This window comes from Nicotiana sylvestris, chromosome 7 (assembly GCF_000393655.2).
Source record: "Nicotiana sylvestris chromosome 7, ASM39365v2, whole genome shotgun sequence".
Lineage (NCBI taxonomy): Eukaryota > Viridiplantae > Streptophyta > Magnoliopsida > Solanales > Solanaceae > Nicotiana > Nicotiana sylvestris.
This window is the reverse complement of record NC_091063.1, coordinates 14948369-14973852: the sequence shown is the minus strand read 5'-3', so window position 1 is coordinate 14973852 and position 25484 is coordinate 14948369. Positions and strand designations below refer to the sequence as shown.

Below are 25484 nucleotides of genomic sequence, written 5' to 3'. Positions count from 1 at the left end.
GATGGGGAAATGAGAGTCAAGGTCCGCGAACGCCGGGCAGCTACCTTAAAATCTCCAAATGATCAAGCGGCGCGAATAATCAACATTCACTGTATCCAGAAACACCTGGATATGCACACGAAGTGCATGGTGTAGCGTGAGTACAACCAACTCAATAAGTAACAAGACTAAATAAAGGATTGAAAGTAGTGACGAGTTTCACGGATATAGTTCAATTACAAAAATTACAACAAAGGAAGATAAACATACTTTCAAGTTCGACAATTAAGCAAAAACAGTTAATTCATGAAAGTTCAATTGAAATAGGATATAATATCTTTCAGAAATTACATGACAGTGATATATGCCAAACGAAGCACAACAACAATGAAAACAGGTGCATAATCTCATAGCAACAATCACTCAGTCCTTCTATTCACTCCAACCTCACAGTCACTCATTTCTCCCAGTCACTCGGCACTCGGTACTCGCGCTCAGCACTCGCACTCAGTAGGTACTTGTGCTCACTAGGGTGTGTATAGACTTCGGAGGGACTCCTTCAACTCAAGCTCTATAACAAGCCAATCATGGCATAAATCAATAAAACATGATGCGACATGCATCCCGATCCCAAAATATCCTCACAATCAGGTCCTCGGCCTCACTCAGTCATCAATCTCTCCGGTCTCTCGGGCTCTCATAAATCAGGAAAAATCAGCCCCAAACAACGATGATATAAAGTATCAATAAAGAACAATAGAGACTGAGATGTAATATGCAAGTAAAATTGTGACTGAGTACATTAGCAATTTAGCAGGTAAGTTAACATGTGACATGATCTCCGTAGGTCCCTACAGTGCCAACACATAGCCTACGCATGATTTCTAACATGGTTTGCAGTTCACTTTCTATAACATATGGAGAATATACGGTTAATCAACAAATTATTCAACTATACAGTTTTATTGAATTTGACCAAATCATAATTCCTATGGTTCACGCTCACACGCCTATCACCTAGCATGTGTGTCACATCAACACCAATCACATGGCATATAATATGGGGTTTCATACCCTCAAACTAACTTTGGAACTATTACTTACCTCAAGCCGTGCAAATCTCTACTCCAACACACTCTTGCCTCGTTAAACGGCCTCTGAATGGCTCGAATTAGCCACAAACAATACAAGCAACACGAGCTAAAGGAATCAATTTCATAAGAAAATACTCAGCTCTTAATCAATAGTCAAAAAGTCAACTCAAAAGTCGACCCCCGGACCCATATCTCGGAATTGGGTAAAAGTCACCAAATTCGAATACCCATTCGACCCGAGTCCAACCATACCAAAATTACTCAAATTTGATTCCAAAATCTCGATCAAAACCTCAAAATTCGGCCTAAGAACTTTTCTCCATTTTCCCCTGAATTTCCACCCCAAATTACTAATTTAATGATAAAATCAAAGGCATAATCATAGAAATTAACCAAAACTAGATAAGAATCACTTATGTCTTATCCTACTCACCCACTTGAAAAACTCTCTAAGAATCGCCTCCCACCGAGCTCACAAAATAAAATTTGTGTTATGAACTCAAACCCTCATTTTTTGAAATATTTAAATATGCTCAGGTAACCCTTCTTCGCAAATGCGACCCTCCTCTTGCGTTCGCATAGCATAATTCCATTTGCTGCCCAAAGCGTTCTACGCGAACGCAATGCCTTGCTGAACTCATACTTCACGAACACGATCTCCCTTACACAAATGCGTAGACCAAATGCGTGGGGTCCCAGTTGCCTCCTAACCTCTTCGCGAATGCGTCCCTCTTCTCTCGTTCGCGGTGCACCACTACCCAAACCTTCGCGAATGCGGCTCCCTCCTCGCGAACGTGTGGAACAAATCCTCACTTGACACCAGCTACCCTTCGTGAACGTGGGAGTCCCTTCGCAAATGTGGGGCTCCCTTCATGAACGCGAAGAAGGAAACCAGAACTGGACACTAGAAATTCTACAGCAGTCTTCCAAATCCAAAATTGATCCGTTAACCATCCGAATCTCACCCGAGGCCCCCGGGACCTCAACCAAACATACCATCAAGTCCCAAAACATCATACAAACTTAGTCGAGCCAATCACATCAAACAACCTATAAAACATGAATCTCACATAGATTCAAGCCTAATGAACTTCTAACTTCTAACTTCTACATTCGATGCCGAAACCTATCAAATCACTTCCGATTGACCTCAAATTTTGCATACAAATCACAAATGACACCAAGGACCTACTCCAACTCCCAGAACCTCAATCCGAGCCCGGTAACCACAAAGTCCACTCTCGGTCAAACTTCTAAATTTCCAACTTTTTGTCAATTCAAGCCTAATTCCACCACGAACCTCCAAATCATAATCCAGACACGTTCTTAAGTTCAAAATCACCCAACGGGTTAACGGAACCATCAAAACTCCATTTCGGAGTCATTTATACATAAGTCAACATCCAGTCAACTATTTCAACTTAAGCTTTCAACCTTGAGACTAAGTGTCTCAATTCATTCTGAAGCCTCTCCAGACACGATCCAACTATCCCGACAAGTCACATAATAATTATAAAGAATAAAATTAGAAGTACATGGGGGAGCGGGGCTATAACTCTCAAAATAACCAGTTGGTTCGTTACATCCTCCCCCTCTTAAACAAATGTTCGTCCTCAAACGGGTCTAGAAACGTACCTGGAGTCGGCAATAGGTGTAGATATCTGCTCTGTATCACCCGCTCGGTCTCCTAAGTAGCCTCCTCAACTGGCTGACCTCTCCATTGTACCTTCAATGAAGCTATGAGACCTCAACTTTCGAACTTGCCGATCCAAAATGGCCACTAGCTCCACATCATAAGTCAAGTCATCATCCAACTGAACCGTGCTGAAATTCAAGACATGAGATGGATAGTTGACATACTTTCGGAACATAAAAACATAAAATACTGGATGCAAACTCGACAAACTAGGTGGTAAGGCAAGCTTGTAAGCCACATCTCCAATCCTCTAAAGCACCTCAAATGGCCCAAAGTACCGAGGGCTCAACTTTCCCTTCTTCCTGAACCTCATAAAACTCTTCATGGGTGAGACCTTGAGAAGTACCTTCTCCCCGACCATGTAAGCAACATCACAGACCTTCCGATCGGCGTAACTCTTCTATCTAGACTGTGTCATGCGAAGCCGATCCTGAATCTTTTAACCTTGTCCAAAGCATCCTGAACCAAGTCTGTACCCAATATCCTAGCCTTGCCCAGCTCAAACCCACCCACCGTGGATCGACACCGTCTCCCATAAAAAGCCTCATACGGAGCCATGCAAATGCTCGACTGGTAAATGTTGTTGTAGTCAAACTCTGTGAGCGGCAGAAACTGATCCCAAGAACCCCTGAAATCAATGACACAAGCGCGTAGCATGTCCTCCAATATCTGAATAGTGCGCTTGAATTGTCCGTCCGTCTGAGGGTGAAATGTTGTATTCAACCCAACCTGGGTGCCCAACTCTCGCTGCACTGCTCTCCAAAACTATTATGTAAATTGCGTGCCCCAATCTGAAATGATCGACACTGGCACACCATGAAGGCGAACAATCTCTCGGATGTAAATCTCAGCAAACCACCCTGAGTAATAAGTAATCCCAATTGGAATGAAGTGCGCGGACTTGGTCAACCGATCCACAATTACCCAAATAGCATTGAACTTCCTCGAAGTCATGGGAGCCCAACTACAAAATCCATGGTGATCCGCTTCTATTTCCACTCTGGAATCTCAAGCCTCTAAAGCAATCCATCTGGTCTTTGATGCTCATACTTTACCTGCTGACAGTTAAGGCACCAAGCTATAAACCCCACTATATCCTTCTTCATTCTCCTCCATTAATAATATTGCCTCAAGTCCTGATACATCTTCGCGGCACTCGGATGAATGGAATACCGCGAGTTGTGGTCCTCCTCAAGAATCAACTCACGTAGCCCATCTACATTAGGCACACAAATCTGATCCTGCATCCTCAATACCTCATCATCCCCAATAGTAATATCCTTGGCATCACCGTGTTGAACTGTGTCCTTAAGAACAAGCAAATAAGGATCATCATACTGGCACTCTCTGATGCGATCATATAAAGAAAACCGAGAAACCACATAAGCTAGAACTCGGTTGGGCTCCGAAACATCTAATCTCACTAACTGGTTGGCTAAGTCTTGAACATCAACTGTAAGTGGTCTCTCACCAACAAGAATGAATATGAGGCTATCCATACTCACCGCCTTCCTACACAAGGTATCGACTACCACATTGGCCTTCCCGGGATGATACAAAATAGTAATATCACAGTCCTTTAGCAGCTTCAACCATCTCTACTACCTCAAATTTAGATCCTTTTTCGGAACAAGTGCTAGAGGCTTCGATGATTCGTAAATATCTCACAAGACACACCGTAGGGATAATGCCTCCAAATCTTTAATGTGTGAATGATGGTAGCCAACATTAAATCATGGACAGGGTAGTTCTTCTCATGGGGCTTCAACTGGCGTGAAGCATAAGCAATCACTCTACCCTCATGCATTAAGACATACCTAATATCGATTTGAGAAGCATCATAATACATTGTATAAGACCTGAAACTGAAGGCAAAACTAGAACTAGAGCTGTGGTCAAGGAAGTCTTGAGCTTCCGAAAGCTCTCTTTACACTCATCCAATCACCTGAAAGGAGCACCCTTCTGTGTCAACTTGGTCAAGGGCGATGCAATAGACGAGAAACCCTCCACAAAGCGACGATAATAACCAGCCAAATCGAGGAAGCTCTGAATCTCCGTAGCTGAGGACGGTCTAGGCCAACTCTGAACCGCCTCTATCTTCTTTGCATCCACCCGAATCCCCTCACTGGACATCACATGACCCAAGAACACCACTGAACTAAGCTAAAACTCACACTTGGAGAACTTGGCATAAAATATCTCCTCCCTCAACCGCTGCAACACAATCCTCAAATGTTAGGTTGAAATACATTGTTCATCAGGTGCATGAATGTTGTTGGAGCGTTGGTCAGCCCAAAAGACATCACAAGGAACTCATAATGATCATAACGGCCCCTGAATGTCGTCTTTAGAATATTCGAGTCCCGAATCTTCAACTGGTGGTACCCATACCTCAAATCAATCTTAGAGAACACTCTCGCTCCCTGAAGCTGGTCAAATAGATTATCAATACGGGCAAAATATACTTATTCTTGATTGTAACTTTATTCAACTGCCTATAATCGATGCATATCCACATAGTATCATCCTTCTTCTTCACAAACAGAACCAGTGCACCCCAAGGCGACACACTAGGCCTAATGAACCCCTTATCAAGGAGTTCTTGAAGCTGCTCCTTTAATTCCTTCAACTCAGCTGGTGCCATACAATACGGAGGAATAGAAATGGGATGAGTGCCCAACACCAAATCAATACCAAAACCAATATCCTTATCAGATAACATGCCCCACAGGTTGCCGAAAACAAATCCGAAAAATATCGCACCACCTGAACAAAATCAATAGTATGAGTATCAGCACCAACATCTCTCACAAAGCCCAAGTAAGATAAACAACCCTTCCCAACTATCCGTTGGGCCTTAAATAGGAAATCACTCTGCTGGAAACATAATCTAGAGAACCTCTCAACTCGATCATTGGCAACCCCGGTATCGCCAACATTACGGTCTTAGCGTGACAATCCAGAATAGAATGACATGGAGACAACCAATCCATACCCAAAATCACGTCGAAATCAACCATACTAAACAGTAAGAGATCAACTCTAGTCTCCAATCACGATCCACAATAATAGTATCGCCCACGGGCGTAGATACATGAATAGATGAAACCAAGGACTCACGGGGCATATCAAGATAATGAGCAAAATACGATGACATATACGAATAAGAGGAACCTAGGTCAAATTATACAGAGGCATCCCTATGGCATACTAAGACAATACATGTGATCACCGCATCTGAAGCAACAACACCTGGTCTGGTAGTAATAGCATAGAATCGGGCTTGACCGCCACCTGATCGGCCTCCCCCTCTTAGGTGACCTCTAGTTACCTAGGCCCTACCCCAAGATGGCTTGGTGGGTTATATAAACTAAAAGAAATTGGCGTAATTAGGGGGATATGCGTAATTACAACAAAAGTTTGGAGTAAGTTTGAGTATTTAAAATTTCAGTCCAAGCCCGAATTGTTAACGGACGGGCCTTTTCAGCTCCTATAACCGGTACCATCTAAACGTTAAACCATAATATTGCAGCTTCAAACAAACACCCTACTTTCTCCGTGTCCTCTTCGCACAAAGTAACTCACTTCACAAGTAAATTTCTTATTTTTGGCAATTCATGTTTATGTTTATTTATATTATAGTTTGATTGTGTTTGTGTGTGCTTAAGATTGACCCAATAAAATTAATGGCCTAAAGCCAAATTTTAATAAAATATCTTATGTTTTTTTATGCTAGAATTCATATATGTATGCACACATACATATGCAAAAAAACTATTATTACTATTTTTTCTAGCTTGTTGTTATAATATAATATTCTTAAATGATATAAAGCCTTTAATATTACATAGTAATAATATTATTTATAGTAGTAAAAGATAATTTGAATAAATAAAATAGGCATGTATTTATAAATTTGATTCATTTGATATTGTTGTAAAAAATTATATTTATCAATATGAAAATATAAGTAGTTTAATTCAAGGTTCTAAAGTATTTTACTGTTAAATAATAGACAATCTCTTTTTCTTTCTTTGTTATGTAATTTTTTATACTTTCTATTTTTCTGCAAACTTTAATATTATCTAAGCTAAAATAAAATCATAAAATTCACAATTAAAACTTTTTTGGGCTTCAAAATCTCGAGGGCCTAAATCAAAGTTTTACTAGCCTCGCTCTTGAGCCACCCATCCATTTTTGAGTTTCTCAATTAAATTTTATAGAGTTCCAATTAATACAAGACAACAATGACAAGAACACTAAAAACAGTGAATGTGCCATTCAATTAACAAATGTGAATGAAATTGGTTGAACAACATATTCGTGTGACGATGCTCTCAATGAAATTGGTGACTAAAATTAAAATATATCAAAAAAACCCTTCAACTTTTTTCATAAATCCATAGAATAATAAGACTCTAAGAATGCCTAATGTGAGAGCGCAACACATATGCATGATGTGTCGAATAGACGCACGTCATGATATTAAATTCTCCTCTATACAAAAATATGGTATTAAGTGAAAATGATAAAGGGGTGAACGCATTACTCATCGAGTTTTTTTTTCTAACATGGGACACTTGCCTGAAAAATTTCTTAGTTAAAAAAAGAGATACAAAAGAATTTGCTTTTTGACGTATGAATGTGCCAAAATGAATAGATAATTTAGAGAATTTGAGTTAAAATTAGAAAGTTAAATCGTGAGAAACATGAAAAAAAAAAAGTATACATAGAAGAAAAGTAAAATTGTTAAAAAGGTAGATATATTCTTTAATTTAATAAGAGAAAAGATTTATCATATTACTCCCTCCGTCCACTTTATCTGATTTTTTTTGCCATTTTTTGTGGTCTAAAATATTTGTTTTTTTCAGATTTCAAAATTAATTTTTGTTTTCAAAATTGCCTTGAAGTAAATAGTGTTGGAGTATGTGTTATACTTATTTTCCAATGCAATTGGATTCATCCATCTCTCTAATAGTCCACGTACTACTTGTTATAAAATATGATGTTCATTTCATCTCCTATAATTCATGTTAATTATTTTTGTAAAATAAAAAACTAGAGAGGAAATGTTAAAATTTTTTAGCTCCATTTTATAATTCACTAACGTTTTTAAATTGAAATTATATGACAAATTGAGATTTTTTGCTGAAAATTTGAAATAGTCTCCGATGCTCACAAAGAATTCTGCTAGTTGCTTCAGTTCCGAGAGTTGCTAATCATCACATCCCAAATCCCAATATGACATTATGTCAAATATAAAATAAAATGAAAAAAATGTAAAGAGATAGTAAATGTCAATATATTCAATTTCATTGCTAATTAATATTAAAAGATGAATTTATTAATATATTTAAAAACAATCCCAAAAAAAAAACAAGGGAGTAACTCATTCAAACCTATTTCTACCAAAATTTTAAAAATATAAAATTGATTTTTTTTATTAACTAATAGTATATAATTATATAATACTTAAATATTTGGGGCTTTAAGGCAAGGGTTTCGCCTGCCTTTATCCTAGAGCCGCCCTTACTGTGCTTAAGATTGACCGAATTATCTGATTCTGCAGCTTAATCCGTGTAAGAAACAAGATTGAAATTATGGCGGAAGAATTGCAGTCAGTTAGAGAAGCTGGAAAAATGTTAGTAAGGAAAAGAAAAAATATGGGGCACAATAAGAAAGGGGGTAAGGCAAAGAAGAAGCAAAAGGGTGTACCATTTAATGAAAGAAGGGCAAAAGTAGACAAGAAAATGAAGAAGCTTTTTGAGAAGAGAGCAAGAGATTATAACTCTGATAATGAGGATGATAATGATAATGATGATGATAATATTGATATTCGGGAGCGTGCCCCTGTAAGTCGAGGTAAATTCACATCATATGGTAAAAAGGAGGATGATTTTGAAGAGGAATGGGTGGATGATGACGGAGGAGAGGATGGTAATGAGGAAATTGAAGTATCCGAAGATGAAGATGGAGAAATTCAGCCGGGGATTACTAGGTTTATAGATGGTTGTAGAGCATTCAGATTGGCATTCAAGAAGATATTGAAGAAGTCTGCTTCTGATGATATATTGGTGAGCAACTTGCTTTGTCCATAAGTTTTTTGTTCATATGCCTTGTTATAATTTCATGTTTCGGAGGAAAACATAATTGGTGTGCATCATGTTATGCTTCTTTATTTTTCAGGCCTCAAAATAAAATAAAAAATTGGTTTGTTTTTATATTATGAGTGTTTGGATGTGGTTTTAGAGGAACTAGTTTTTTTTGTGAGTGTTCGGATTTGGTCGAGGGACAAAACAACTATGGTGGAAAAAAAAACATTTTGTTTCAAGAGAAAAAGACTTTTTCTACGCCTTTTATAATACAATAGTTCGATTACTAGAAAATAAGTCTATCAGAAATAGCCAGAGGGGTAAGCTCTGCGTACACATTGCCCTCCCCAGACCCCACTTGTGAGATTCCAGTGGGCTGTTGTTGTATTTGATTACTAGAAAATAAGCCGGATGCTGATGAACTCATAGGTTAAAACTTAAAAGCATTTGAAGCTCATACTAACTGAGGATAGGAATTGCTTGGAGAAACTAATGGTAAATAACCTGCAGGGCCCCGTCTTATCAGCACACAAGAAGCTTGTTGCTGAGAAGCTTGCTGAAGAAGAAGTAGAACGAAAGGTTAAGGGGGAAGCAAAAAAGGAGAAACACTTGGTATATATATCTAGTTTCGTTTAATTGTTAAGTTTTTTGAATAACTTAATCTCCCATGTTCAATGTATTAATGGTCGTATTCTTAACTTTGATATCTGTGCGAAAGATAGGAGAAAAGGGACATGTGAAACCTGCAAATTATTTGGACTCCCATGAAAAGTTTCTAATAGGAGTTGCAACAAAGGGAGGTACTCAACTATATATATATATATTTTGGAATTTATAATAGAATTGCAAATGCATTAAGAAGCTTTCTATCAGACCTCTAACTAACTTGGTTCTTTTTCTTTTTATGGTCATCGTGGGAATATCAGTGGTCAAGTTATTCAATGCTGTAAGTTGCAGTACACATTTCAAAGTTGATACTTCTGTTTTATAAAAAGTTTTATGCTACTTTCAGCTAGCTCAAATATAACTGCTTATGTGATACAGGTTAACAAAGCACAACATGCTCAAAAAGGCTTAAATCCCTCAAGGTCAAAAGATGAGAAAGGTAAGGACAGAATGCCGACGTATTGATGATGTGATTAGTTCTTTAATTTTTGAATGATTGCTATTGTTCCTCTGTTGGTAATTCTTGTACAATTTACAAAGTAAGAGGAAGGGAAATATTATTCAGAAGATTTGATTTGTCTTTGTGTGCTTTGACCTCTAATCATCCTCTCCATCTTCCTCCGTTAGAGAAGTTTAACATTTTCCTTGCTAAGTTGATTAGTTGTATTTTCATTAACCATGTTCGGACAAGGGATAATCCCAAGGCAGTGAATGTCATTTTCTTCTTCCAATCGCAGCATCCTGCATGTTGGACTGGTAATCTGATCTTAGTGCAAAACTTGGAGATTCTGTTGGAAAAATTATTTGGTATTCAGTGTCCGATATCAAATTCCTAATGTCGGTGCTCATGCTGTTCTTGAGTAGGATCTTTCAAATTCTTATTTCCAAGTGAAATAACTTGCATTGCGAGATCATAAGGGGTTGTTCTGTTGCTTTCGCTGAGTTACACTAAGTCCCAAATTTCCTATATAGGTGCTTTCAAAGACGTCTATAAATCTCTTGGGTCACTCCACCTATTACGTTAAGGTTTAGGTTGGATATATTCTTTCACCGGGTATCGGAACTGATTTTCGACAAGCCCAGTCTCACACTCATAAGTCCACGTGTGAATCCTTTAATCAGATTACACGTGTCGGACTGTGTTGAGTTATATAAATGAACAATAGCAATCAACTCGTTTTTGGTTTTCACGCAGTTGAAGAGTGCTTATAGTACTTCGTGAAAAGGCGTTTAAACTACAGAGCAGATAGGAAAAGAACACATACTAGCTTAGTGAAATTCAATTTTCCTTCACTATCTGGCCATGATAATAAAGATTGAATGGTGAAATTTGTACCTTGCATTTATTCAAATTTTCCGTCTTACTTTCTTTTGTTTTTCACATGCACTAATGAAACATAACCATCAAGAATATTATCTCTTTTTCGTGCAATAAGGTATATAGCCTGCTACAGATTCTCATTTGTAATTTAACTCTATGGTAAAAACATAGAGTAATGCCCTAAATACCGATGTTATCCTAGTGTCACTCAGTTTATCATATGCTGTTAGTATCGAGGGGAAGTGAACTCCGCACATGCCGTTTTACCATTTACATGATAGAAGTAAGAAGCTTGTAATGGAATTAATTACCTTATTTTATCTTTTGATTACGGTAAATATTCTTTTTATGATGGGAAACTGCCATTTTTATCTTTATAATTGCAATTGATAACAAATTCTTGATAATTCAATTTGGAATAGTTCAGATAAGATTAACCTTAAGAACTTTTATATTGTATCCCGTACAATAACTTCTATTTTCTGATGTGTAGTAATAAAGAAGCGACGAAGAGAAGTCTTTTTCTCCGAATTGGGCAAGACACCATCACAAACAGTTGCGGCTGGGTCAAAGGTCAACTCTCTCTCTCAACTAAGCATTATGATCATTTGGGAAAATTTCCTTAATTATTTTGTAACATCATTTCATTTAGTATCTTATCTTGGGCTACTGCATTTTTTTGGGGGGAGTCGGGTGGGAAAGAGAAGCCATGTTGGCTCGTATCAGAAAAGAGAGAATTTTCATGTTGCCTCTGGTTGCTTTTTTTCTTTTTCATTTTTCCCTTGTCAAATTTGCTTCATAGTTGAATGAGTTACTCATATATAGGAAACAACGTATCTGATAATGTGATTTTTTAGCGGTGTTTCAACAGAAACAATTATTTAAAAGTAGGAATTACCAACTATTTTGTGAACAGAAGGCAAAAACAACTTGAACATGGCGGAGTAGACATTTTTCAAAGTTCTTATCCAAACAAAAAAATAAAAGAAAAGAAAAAAGAAACGTTTTCAATATTCAACCATGCAGCCCAGTCATACAATGTTTGCCTTCTTTTCTTATTATGTAGCTTAATTTCATGCAGGCTGGTGCATCGAATGATGAAGGTCCCTCATGGGCTCCTCTACGTGATAGTTACATGTTGACTAACCCCAAGTTAAAAGACTGGGATAAGAATGCGGTAAGGATAACTTACTTAAATTCTGCAATTACCGAGAGATAACCTCAGTCTCCCTCTTTGCAAATGATCAATGTCATCTGATGTTCATGCAGGACACAACTGTCGCAGACGACCTGAGGGTGCCGGCTGATGCAGATTCATCTGATGATGAATAAGTTCACTGAAAGTTTGATGTTCAACTATCTGCTTCAAGCATACTGGGATGTCGAACACAGAGAGAATTATATCTTCAATGCAGGGAAGTGGATGCCTAGGGATAGTCAAATTAATGCTGGAGCAACTTTATTTGACTGTACAGAGATCCTCCTGTTGTTAGCTGATGCTATTTATTTATATTAAAGAGGAAGTTTTATCCTGGCTTATGCAATCCTCTTTAAGATATGACTTTTAAGATATTATTTCTGAATTCTCTTTATTTGTTATCCATTCTTCCTGCTAGTGGGGATATAACTGGTCTGTAACATTATCCCAGTATTCAACAAGGTTGATTTACAATGCGGAATCACGTTGTGTTGTCTTGTGTTTTCCAAGATCGTGTAACCAAAGATATTGTCTTTATAAAGCTGGGATGCTACATATGTTGAGCTTACATGGAGAAGTTAGGATTCATATAGCCGATTTCAACTTGTTTGTGATTGAAATGTAGTTGTTCTATTACTGGTTCGGCTAGGGCGATTTGGCACTGTGGAGTGTGGTTTGTGGACTCACTTTGCATAGCAGCATTGTCAAGAATTGTTTAACCAAATATAGTTTAGCTTTTATAAGTTGGGATACTACTGCTCTGTCAAATTTCCCTCATCTTTTGTTGGCAAAATCATTTAATCTAAACATGTTTAGCTGAAAAACTGTCCCTTGCTACATTAAGGATGAACCTTGTGTATCAAAATAAAATAAACACTCTAATGTCTTAGTTATTACTCCCCGGGGTTCATAATAAGTGATTTTTTGGCCTTTTAACATAATCAAGAATGAATTAACTATAGTTTTTCAAATATGCCCCTATTTACATATCACAATGTGTCAAGTTAACAATATCCAAAATTTAATTAAGGGTAATTTAGTCAAAATACTTATTTGTTTTCTAGAAGTTTGTATTTTATTAAGGAGTGTGCCAAAGACAAAAAAAACCACTTATTGTGGACCGGAGGGAGTAGTCATTTTGACAAACTGCCTTTGTTTTGAGATATTTTACGTCTTAAGAAAAGTTAAATCATGGCCAAATACATATACAGACTATTAAACTTGCTCAATTTTTCATTTTGGCACTTTAACTCAGCCTTGTTCCATTTTGGCACTCCAACCCCATTTCTTTTGTTCCACTTTGATACAAAAAATTTTCTCCCAGGTAAAAATGCAGTGCGTGTAAATACCCAGTTGCTACCCCCCCACCCCCACCCCCCCACCCCGCAATTTTTTTTTACTTTTTTTTGTAATTTCAAATTATTATTATTTTCGTTTTTTCTACCCACATCCCGGGGAAAAAATATTTTTTATATATATTTTCAGTAGTAACTACGAGTTCAACTGAACCCATAACTTTTGACGCGGAGGAAAAATTTGTATGTAAAAATTTATCAAAATTGTAAAAAAAAAAAATAGATATAAACCCATAACATTTAAAAATATAATGGGTTCTTTTGTTCCACTTTGACACAAAAACTTTTATCCCAGGTAAAAATGCAGCGCGGACAAATACCCAGCTGCTACCCCCACCCCCACCTCATTGCCCCCCCGCATTTTTTTTTTGTAATTTCAAATTATTATTATTTTCGTTTTTTCTGCTCCCCTCCCGTGGAAAAAATATTTTTTTATATATATTTTCAGTAATAACTACAGGTTCAACTGAACCCATAACTTTCAACGCGAAGTAAAAAATTGTATGTAAAAATTCATTAAAATTGTAAAAAAAAAATAGATATAAACCTATAACTTTAAAAATATAATGGGTTCAATGTTAAAAACATTAAAATTGAATCTGTAGGATTTAAATTCTGGATCCGCCTCTACGTTGAGAGTATGAAATTTGGCTTAAAAAATGGCTCTCACGTGCCTACAAAGGTGAGGCAAATCACACATGGAATCTAGTCAGCTTTTGTGTCAAAGTGGAACAAAAGAAATGGGGTTGGAGGGCCAAAATGGAACAAGGCTGACTTTAAAGTGCCAAAATGAAAAATTGGACCAAGTTTAATGGGTTGTTTATGTATTTGACCTTAAATCATTTATTATTTTTGGAATCTAATAAGACAACATGAAGGGGAGCTTTGGGTAACTGGAAATTTGTTGTCATGTGACCTCCTAAGTCACGTGTTCACGCTGTGGAAACAGCTTCTTGCTAGCCCTTACTCGGACCCTGCGCATAGCGAAAACTTAGTGCACCGGGCTGCCTTTTTCTTTTTCCAATGACAGAACATGACATTTTATATCCATACTCCATTTAACCAGCTAAATTTCGAGGCAAATCCATCACAATATTCAAGAAAGAATAAGGTCGTAGATGCACATTATGATTATTACATAATGACCAGAAAATGGTTTCCACAATATACAGTATTCCTCCAATATGTTATACATTTCATAGGACAATAAATGAAAAAAATTACAAAACAAGGTACATACATCTATCATATGGAGACCTCATTGTATCTTCTTATCTTCTACACACTGGCTAATAATATACATGACAGTATTACATAATAGCCAAGGAATAATCTCAGCCCTTAAACCTAAAAGGACAGATGAATCTGTGGGGATTTAAAATGTGTTGCTCATTGTATCTCTTTATCTTCTATACACTGGCTATAGTATCCATGACAGAGTTACAAACAGCCAAGGGATCTCAGTTCTTAGACCTTAAACGACAGCTGAACTTGTGGGGACTTAAAATGTGTTAAAGCCACCTAGTTAGAGTTGTAAGAACAGAAGCAAGCTAGAGGAAACCCAGAGTTGTCGACATGCAACATAAACACAATCGAGAAAGCAAATCTTAATTGGTTTCTGGAGCTCTTTCTCTGCAGCTCTCTTAACATGATTGACAAAACGACTGCACGTTCATTTTTTTTCCTTTTTGGATGATGAAGTTGAACCTTGAGAGGAGTAGCAGCAGAGAAATCTGCTTTCTGGATCCAGCTTCCTTGATTGGAAACATTGTAATGTTCTGAGAAACAACCTACTCTTTGTCATTGCAACAATAAACACAGCATCCTTTCATCCATTTGCTTGAAACCTCAACCTAATTTTCCCCACTTAAACTGTCCATTTTTCTTCTTATATGTATTGGTAAATTTTTTCACAATCAATAGCTTCTGGTCTCGCTCAGCGGATCATAGTCATAAGCATCACCAGCCTTGACAAACCGTCCCTTCACACGCCTTCTCACATCTGCTCTTGCCTTGCGAGAAGCATATCTTACTCGCTTATCAAATCTGTAAAAAGGAAGTTATAAAAAAAGGTGAAAAGAGAACAAGTGAAAAGCCTACAACCGAAACAAAGCTTCTTGAACCATGGTATATATAACCTACACGGCCACGAAATCTCAATGGTGGGCAGAGTTTATTCCTATTTTAGTGTTGGATAGAAGGACTTGAAATAAAATGAGGAAAATTTGAGGATGAATAATATGCCAAAAGAAATTCTGGTGCTTTGTGTCAAACCAGGGAGTGCACAATTACCAAAATAGCTTTTTGATATACTTATTAAAAGAAAACTTACTGGCGTGTCTTCTTCTTTTCCTTGTAGCGTAAAACAGCATCACTCCGACTAGTTGATGGCATTGAAATTTCAGGACATGGGGAACACCAAGGTGGCTCTCCCATGAGAAGCATTGAGGAGGCTCCACAGTCTTGATAATCTCCGGCGCTGCTCTCTCCAGTGAGGTTTGAAACTGAGAGGTTGGACTGTTGCCTCGCAAAGCAAAGGGCAGGTTCTGTCTTGCAGCTCATCATGGATTCTTCGGACGCTGCATTGCTACAAGCTGGCTGCACTGTATTTACCCTTCTCACTGCTGACCCCTGGTAAATAAATACAGATTTAAGTTCATCCGTTTTTTGAAACAACTATGTAGAGAAAAGTCAGTCGTATGCACATCTTTTTAATCTGTTCAACGTCCAATCATGAAAGTCGGAACTATTGTAATCTTTGCAACCAGACAATCTTATTAGACATCAGATTTAATGTTATTGATTTGACAAATACCAAACACTCAAAGTTGATCAATTTATGATATTCCTACACATGACTCATCTCAATGCACCCTTAGGAAAAAGTGAATCTTACTGTTTCCTGACAAGCTAGCTTCCAACCCCTACCCACCCCACCCCAATCAGTATATATTTTTATACATACATGCAAACACACACACACACACATAGACACATGTATGTATAAACAGGGATATAAAGGATCACAGTGTACAAGATGGTTCGGGCACATTCAGAGGAGGAGCACTGATGCACCGGTGAGGAGGTGTGAGCGACTGGCTGTAGTGGGCACGCGGAGAGGTAGAGGGCGACCTAAGAAGTATTGGGGAGAGGTGATCAGACAGGACATGACGCGACTTAGGATTACTGAGGACATGACCCTTGACAGGGAATTATGGAGGTCGAGCATTAAGGTTGTAGGTTAGGGGAAAGTTGTGAATATTTCTACAGCACAATAGAGTGAGACTAGCCAATTAGGAGTTAGACTAAGAATGCCATTGGTCGTCTATTGATGCAGGGTTTTACCTGCTAGTTTTTACTATACCAGCCATCTATTTCGTATTTCGTATTCTGTAGTTCATATCTCTTAAATTGCTGTTATTTTATTATGCATTATTATGGTACTAATATATCGTCTCCTGTTGCTTTTTTGAGCCGAGGGTCTCCTGGAAACAGCCTCTCTATCCTTCGGGGTAGGGGTAAGGTCTGCGTACATATTACCCTCCTCAGACCCCACTTGTGGGATTATACTGGGTCGTTGTTGTTGTTGTAGTGTACAAGATATAAGATGATCTCAAAATATTTATACAAGTCTGTCCTATCAACTCTTATCCATGATAAAAGTCCAGTTTGGGAGGGGGTGGAATGCAGAGGCAAAGGTTCTACAAAAAAAAATAGGAGTATGTCGTTGCGTACAAAATCTACTAGCCAAGACCAATTACAACGTCCAGAAAATTAACTTTATAAAACACGTTAAATTAGGCCCAAATCTAGAGAAGAGGCAAAAACATTATATGCATTTAATGAGCATCTTTGCCTTATCAAAAAAATAAAAAAATAGAACAAAACATGCTTCAACAATTAAAAAAATTTGATACACTGTCTAGTTCATAACAAAAGAGAAAGAAAACATCAAGAGCAGACAAATTTATTTGTACTTGGTCAACCCAACAGTAAAAATGATGGCCTACCTCACTCGTCAAAAAACTAATAGTCCGTAATAAGTCTATTTTAGTGTTAACGAGCACAGAGAAAGTAGATAATGTTTACACAATGCAGTTATTCTATAAAGTATGAACCACCTCGACAGCATTGTCACCCTGGCAACTGGACTCAGCAACTGGCATGTCCTTCATCCCAAATAAGCCATCAATGTCTTCATTCTTAAACAGCTGATCAGGATTATCAAGAGAAACACCAAATAGCTCTTCATAATTTCCAATACTCAAGTCCACTTCATCCATATTGAAATCATCATAAAAAGGATCATCATCAAATAAATTTGAGCCTTTTGTTCCAGAATTGCACACCTGAACGTATATAAAGATACGAGCTAAAAGAAACTCTCAACAAGTGAGGAAAAGAAAAACAGCCATGCTTCGAGTAGATAAAAGACATCTTTATGGTCTTGGGAAGAAGTCAACCTCTATAATCCCCCCTCCCCCCACTTCTATTCCTGGAAAACGAAAACATAAGCAATATCTGCTAAAGTTGCTTGATCTGGAAAAATAATGTACCGAGGTGAAAAAAAGAGAGAAGTGATCATCGTTAAGAATAATCCTAGATGGCAAATAACAAATGATACAGAGGAAAGCATGTCCTCAAGGAAAGGAATGCACTAAATTTGAGATGAAAATTTCTTTGAAACTGCATCTTTTCACTTTGTTGGAAATGGACAAGAAATAGAGAGTTAACAAATCTAATGATTTCATGGCAGAACGAAATCATCCTTCGCCAATTTATGGGAATGCAACACGCAAAACATTTGAATGCACAAGGAAGAATGTGGAATCATTGTTTGAAGACAAATGAAAATATCAAATATTAATTTTTTTTATGGAAAGGTAAAAATAGCAAATATCAATTTTATCTTCAATTGGTATTTGGATCTCTTAGAACTCCGCTTATCTCCCGTTTAGCATGAGAAAAAGGGAATATAGCACTTGCAAACCCAAAATTGAGTTTCTTGGTACATCGTGAGGAAAGTGAGGAGCAAGACAGCCTTAGCTTCAGAGCCAGGAGCAAAATAGTCAGAAGAACAGCGACTTACTCATTGCTATTCAGTTCTATACAATCAAAGGACAGGATAGTAATGCTTTTTGGTGAGTAAAATTGGAAAGCTAATTTCCACTTCCACATTATATCTAGCTAAGTTACTTTACTTCTGAACAAATGCATCTCTGAGAACTTAGAATACCTTTGACCAAGTTAAATTTGTGGATCCACCAGGCGGTTCCACATTATGTAGCTTGTTATCAAGACTCGGCATAGATGATCCCATAAAATCATTTGCTTCAACTGCAACGGACATATCTTGAGATTTGTCCTTTGCTTGAGAACCTCGGCTATCTCCAGATCGGCAATCAGTAATGCTCATTGAACCCATCCCCTGCTCACAAGTCGAGTCTCCTACTGAAGGGTTATCTAATAGAAATGACCAAATAGTAGAGAGCTCTACCGCGGAAGGACACCCAGTATAACAACTAAGTGCTTGTCTCTTATGTGTTGAACCTGAACTAGAATTAGCATGACCTATCCAATCACAATTTTGGCATAGAGAAATCCTCTCTTCGATGCATCTAAAAATAGCTGGTTGTGAATTACATCTTTCACATACAAGTGTCCGAGAATGACGTTGCGACAGGGCATTTGCAGAATGGACATTTCGATCACACGACAAACACAAGCAAGCTGCATCAGACCGGCAATAGACAATTGATCGTTGCTCCCCGCAAAATTCACATGTATAACCCATCACCTTCTTTTCTCCACTAGTTATTCCTTATATGAAATAACAGCGTACAAATCTTCAGGCCTCTAGCACAAAGTTTTAACTTTTTGATAAAGTTAATACTTTTGAGCAATAGAAATTGCTCTCCCTCGAGCAGAAATGAATTTGTGCTACTAACTGTTACAAGGAAAAAGAATCTGCATCATTAAAGGAGACACTAAAAAGGAGAAGCAAATTGAAAAAGAAGAGAATACAAGCCTATCCAGCATTTCTTGAGGTGCCTAATCCAAAAAAGTATTAAAATAAATTCTCACTTGATTCAAGAGTCCAAACTGAGATTTTGGTAAAACAAAATTTTATTCTGAAACAATACACAGTGGCAGTTAAAAAGGAAAATGCAAGGGATAAAAGATGCCATTTCAATCAGTGAAGGAAAAAAGTGCTCCAAACAAATTGGGAATCAAGAATCCAAACAAAAAGTTGAGAATTTTTCACAGAGCCACTGCTCTATTTTTTAGGCATCATTATCTACAACAAAAACATTTTTTTTTCTTTTCAAGACATCCATAAAACCATCATTAGTAAATATTTTGGAACTGAACAAAATTCAACATTAACCAAAACAGCTATAAATTCATTTAAAATTTACTTCAAACAGGAAAAAAACAATTCCAGCAAATTTATAAAAACAAAGAAATTACACAAAAAAACTGAACCAAAACACCTACATATAGAAAAATATGGACAAAATAACTGATAAACAGCAAAATTCTGAAATGAACAGTTTTAGTGTGAGGTAGCTCCAAACTTTGAGGAATCTAAAAACAGATCAAAGAACAGAAACAAAGCAACCCCATTTCAAGGTAAAAGGAAATGAAGAAAGTAACTAACTTTTTACCTAAAATAACTGTGAAGTTGGCAGAAAAAGAATTTACACACTACACGAGAAAACAAAGTACGGATAAGCCCTTTTTAGCTTGCAGCTACCAAAGGTACACCTCAAAAACCCTAAGAAAAGTTCAGACCTTTCCACTCTCTCTCTCTCTATAAAAAATGTTGTAGTTTTTGAAGTGTTTTTGGTGTTGTATGCTGTGAGAATTGAGAGTTGCTGAAAATAATTAAATATATAGTGAGCTGTCAAAAAGTGCAGGAGAGAGAAGGAAGCGGTGGGACCCACTGGGAGGGGTGTGATGTGGGACCCTGTCACTTTCTTGAAAGGATAAGTTTGGCCCCTACTCTCTTTTTACATTTTTTACGATTACCTTCTATATGTTGATAAATAGAAAAAAAAACATTATGCATCGTATCATCTAAAAAATAATTATAGGAACCTAAAAAAGTAAATGAGCTATCTACCGTAATGTGTTTATATATATATGTATGTGTGTGAGAAAATTATTATTATCAGGATTTTGTAAGTGGTGTCACATAATGAACGACTAACAATTCACTTTAACAATATCATATTTAAAAAAATACCATTCAAATTCTTCTAATAATAAACCACAACTCAGGTATATTACTACAACTCTTATCGATGAGTTTTCATTTTAGAAATGTATCAAAATAACCTCATTCGGGATAATATTAAATACTTTTTTAAAGAACCAATCAATCACACGAAATTTTATCATTTATTTGATTTCACAAATCGTTCTTAATCAATTTCATGCCACGAGAGAAGATAAAAAGAGAAAAGGAAGATTAAAAAAACTTGGAATACCAGCCAAATAATTTACTAACGCAAGATTAACCATGACTCTTGACATATCAGATCAATGCTCTCTAATTACATTAATAGATTAGTCGTTCAAACTCCACCGAACACAATGTTTTTTTAGTAGACGATGCAATAAAAAATTAAAACAAAAAATGGGGCAAGAGAAGATTCACAAATCGTTCTTAATCAATTTCATGCTGCGAGAGAAGATGAAAGGAGAAAAAGAAGATTAAAAAAACTTGAAATATCAACCAAATAATTTATTAACGCTAGATTAACCATGACTCTTGACATATCAGATCAATGCTTTCTAATTACATTAATAGGTTAGTCGTTCAAACTCCACCGAACACAATATTTTTTTAGTAGACGATGCAATAAAAAATTAAAACAGAAAATGGGGCGAGAGAAGGTTCACAAATCGTTCTTAATCAATTTTATGCCGCGAGAGAAGATGAAAGGAAAAAAGAAGATTAAAAAAACTTGGAATATCATCCAAATAATTTATTAACTGATAGAAACTAAGCGTCCACCAAACTATATAGAGAACCGGGTTCTCTATCAGTTCCCACCGTAAGCAACAGACTGGAAGACCAAACAGTATAGGGAACTAGGTTCTTTATTTGTTCCCACAGTAAATCGGCAGTAAATAAAGAACACAGAGGAATTTTACGTGGAAAACTCCCAGCTCAACGGGATTAAAAATCACGACCTACCCTTGTAGGATTTCAACTTCACTACTGAGCAATCTTTAGATTACAACCTATTGTAACCTAGGAATTAACCTCTTAATCCATCACTAACTTATAACTACACTATTACAAGCCACTTTGTAATAACTCTATTACAAAGACTTAATCACTCACTAACTTGTAACAACATTATTACAAACCATATTGTAATAACTCTATTACAAAGACTTCACAACTCGACTAACTCTAGTCAAGATACAAACACAAGGGTTTATGATTTACAAAAGGGTTTCCTACACAATGCTTCTAACTAAGCTAAGTAGGAGTTACAAATGAAGAACAAATAACAAAGACTCAACAAACCTAAGGACTTAAGATATCTTCAACCTTTGGATCTGGTCCTTGAGGTTGCAGCAGCTTTGTTCTTGAGAGAGGTTGTAGCTAGTACTTCAGAGAATATTTCCTTTTTGATTTGCAAGTGTTCAAGTGATTGTGTTTTACCTCCCTTGTTGTTAATAATACATGTGTGACATCACATACCATGATGTAAGCAAGGTAGGTAATAAACTTTCTGTAGAAAGGTGAGTGATGCACTATTCCTGCACTGTAGCGTGTGCATGCAGCACTTTCCAGCTGGAGAGTTGACTTCGTACAGTCACCTCGGGAACCGGTAGGGACCTGTTCCCTCAGCTGTTCCTTCGACTCTGAAGAGTTTAGCCATATCGCAAACTGGATCCCAAACTGGAACATTGTGATTTTAAAGTCTTGAGAATGTTTGAAGCTGTAGAGTTGACTATACGACGACCAGCGGAGCTGATCCATATATGTTCCATCTGCTGTTCCTTTATCTGATTTCGTTGAGAATTGAACCAGACATCTAACTGGTTACTCTAAACGCAAGAGAACTAATTGTATCAGGTTCCTTATTTATTTCTCTCATGAAGTTTGTCAAATCATCAAAACAAAAGATGCATAACTTATCAATTTTTTCCTTTTTGATGATGACAAACTTAGAATTGATATTTCCCCTAAGAACTAGATCTCCATATTGTTCCCCCTGTGAATCAGCCATATTCCCCATGAGAACCAGACCAAATGAATTGATTACAACTGGTTCTTCAATATTGTTTCGCAAATCATCAAAACACAAGATACCATAACTTATCAATTTTCCCTTTTTCGATGATGACAAACCCCAAATTGATATTCCCCCTGAGAATCAGATTCCTTATATGTACTGATCATATCTGGTTTGTACCTGGTTCCTTGAGAACGTTTGGCAAATCATCAAAACATAAAACATCATAACTTAGATCAATTTCTCCCTTTTTGATGATGACAAACCGAGAATTGATGTTCCCCTTAAAACTAGATTCCTCACATGTTCCCCTTTGGATCAGACCTATAATCAACCTGCTATCAGCAACATTTCCCCTGCGAAGTAGAGCTATCTTTCATGCACAACACAACATATCAATTCGATTCTGTTCCTCCCCCTGTTGACACTTATGTAACTTCCCCCTTTTGGCATCATTGAAAAGAATAACAGAAGAAGTGCAACCAAAAAGAAGTCCAGCAACATTAACTCATGTCATTTAGGCAACACAACATAAACAATAACAAGAACAACAAGTGAATGTCATTGCACAAAATAGAGTGATTGCCCATAGTAGAGTAATTATAACAAAAGTATAGTAGTTTCAATAATACAAAATATGACAATTTAAACAACTAAGTACCAATGTCATCAAATATAGGGATCAAAAGAAGATAGGAATTCGACGGAATTTGGAAGGAGTGAAAAACATAGATCACTAGGCAGGAAGAAAAGTAAGGGGCTAAGGTCTTGATGAGCTTGTCCATCGTTCATTCACTCTCCTTTGATCAATGATCAACTGCTCTCTCAGTTCCTCCACCTGTTTCCTCAATCTTTCATTCTCACCCTTCAACTTAGCATTCTATTCTGCCAAGGGTCCACGAGGACCTGGTTCTCTACCTATTTGAGCAGGCTGAACCATTAATCAAATCACCAAGAATCTCCCCAAGCTTCTCCTCATCAAGAAAAAACTTAGTCCCATGCACATATAGCATCAGAGTATCACATAAAACATAAAAGTTTTTACTTCTTCTTCATAAACTTTGGGACTTGGAGGAACAAAGAGGTGATTCTGTTTTTGGAACTCAACAATGTCAAGAAGTTCCTCCATTTTTCAGCAATATCAGAGTCAACACTCTGCCTAACAACGCTTTTTGAGACTTCAGAGTCTTCTACCTCTCAAAACCTGATGATTCAACCTTTTGCTTTTGTAAGGAACCAAGTTCCTCAGTTACACTATCCTTTCTATCCCTGAGCAGCCATGTCTACCTCTTTTTCTTCTCAATTTGTTCACCCTTATTATCGGTTGCATTTTTCTCAGTCAACTTTCTTTTCTCCAATTTTTTTTACTTTATTCTCTCTTTCACAATCACATCAGTAGGTCACACCACTTTATCATCACTGGATTGGAAGTTCGTTTAAACACAGAACTCAAAAAGAAAAAAGATCATCATTAAAATTGATTTCCTAAGAAGGACTTGAGGGATCAGGTCCCTCATTCAGTTCTCACATTTACCAATTTGTCCATCCTTCAAGACTTCCACAAATCCAGCAACAATTTTAGCCTCACGCTCTAGAATATTAAATCTACTCTGTTCCCTTTCAGTTAAACTTCCATCAAAATCTGCCAAAGACTTCTTGGGGTTTTGATTCAGATGGAGTTAGGATTTTGGAAAGTTACAGAGTTGGGTTCACTTTTGGCATATTTGGAGATAAGGATTATTTTTGAGACAAGGTTGATTTTGGCTTGGAAGAAAAGAATCGGGTTTGGTTGGGTTTAAGATAGAAAAAGTGTTTTTTTGGCAATGGGTCTGTTCAGAAGAGGTTTAACATTTTGGACTTCAAAAATTAGAAGAGAGGCAGGAGAAAGGCGGGAATAAATTAATGACATTGTAAGCACGTGATTTTTGCCCTATGAAAGAATTACTCCCAAATAGTTTTTGATAGTTTGCATTTGTCGTGAATTTTGTGTATTGTTTGTATTTGTCTGTGCAGGTTTATTTATACTTTAATTAAGAAAAATGAAAAAAAATATGTGTCACATGCGCATTTACAATTTAATTGTGCATTTAGGAATTAATTAAACCATAATTCTGTCATTAAAAGAAAATTCACAAAAAATATGCATCTTTTATTCTAGGGTGTGATTTAACCTATTTAAATATTTAATATGTGTGTGATAATTGGGTTAAGTGTTAAATTAATGGTTGTTTTAATTTCATTTTTTATTTTTGTTTTAAAATTAGAAAACAAAAGAAAGAGTGATGAAAATTGGTTTGGGCCAAGAAATGAAACAAAAATAGGCCCAAAAGCAACCCACATCAGCCAGCCCAAGCGACCCATCCCCAGGCCATCAAAACGACGTAGTTCAACACCAAGACTACGTCGTTTCAGGGATGGTTCATCTCAGCCGTTCAAGCCACCCTGATCTAACGGCCCTCATCATATCCCCCGTACCCACATACAAACCCGACCCGTTCTACCCGAACCAACCTTGACCCTAATACTAAGCCAAACGACACCGTTCGTTTAAACCTTCAGATCTAGGCCGTTGGTCTTGATTGATCTAACGGCCGAGATCAAGCCATCCACCCCATATATAAGCTTTCCTCTTGTACCCCGCCCCCTATCCAAACACCCCTCCTTCGTCCTCATCCCCTTCACCAGACCCCGAACCCCATGAAACCCTAACGCCGCCCCCTTTTCCCTCACCATTAAACCCGGCGGCAAGGACGCCGGTGACCACCGCCTTAACACCCTAGATGCACCTCACCACCCTGAATCTAAATCCATCAACCGCTTAAT

At 37.2% G+C, this 25484-nt stretch overlaps 2 protein-coding genes across 2 annotated transcripts; one reads left to right on the top strand and one right to left on the bottom strand.

Moving 5' to 3' along the window:
- Positions 1 to 8254: 8254 nt before the first annotated feature.
- On the top strand, positions 8255 to 12614 carry LOC104219376 (uncharacterized). The gene is made up of 8 exons (XM_009770063.2): positions 8255 to 8843; positions 9372 to 9473; positions 9580 to 9661; positions 9788 to 9807; positions 9906 to 9966; positions 11342 to 11421; positions 11930 to 12025; positions 12118 to 12614. Exons 1-8 carry the CDS (start codon positions 8370 to 8372, stop codon positions 12178 to 12180), a joined length of 978 nt encoding a protein of 325 aa, XP_009768365.1. The 5' UTR covers positions 8255 to 8369; the 3' UTR covers positions 12181 to 12614.
- A 1882-nt stretch (positions 12615 to 14496) lies between these two features.
- LOC104219375 (zinc finger protein CONSTANS-LIKE 9) lies at positions 14497 to 20262 on the bottom strand. Its single transcript, XM_009770061.2, has 5 exons — positions 20070 to 20262; positions 18638 to 19348; positions 17523 to 17750; positions 15734 to 16032; positions 14497 to 15447 (listed from the first exon to the last, which is right to left on the bottom strand). Exons 2-5 carry the CDS (start codon positions 19193 to 19195, stop codon positions 15318 to 15320), a joined length of 1215 nt encoding a protein of 404 aa, XP_009768363.1. The 5' UTR covers positions 19196 to 19348; positions 20070 to 20262; the 3' UTR covers positions 14497 to 15317.
- Positions 20263 to 25484: the final 5222 nt, after the last annotated feature.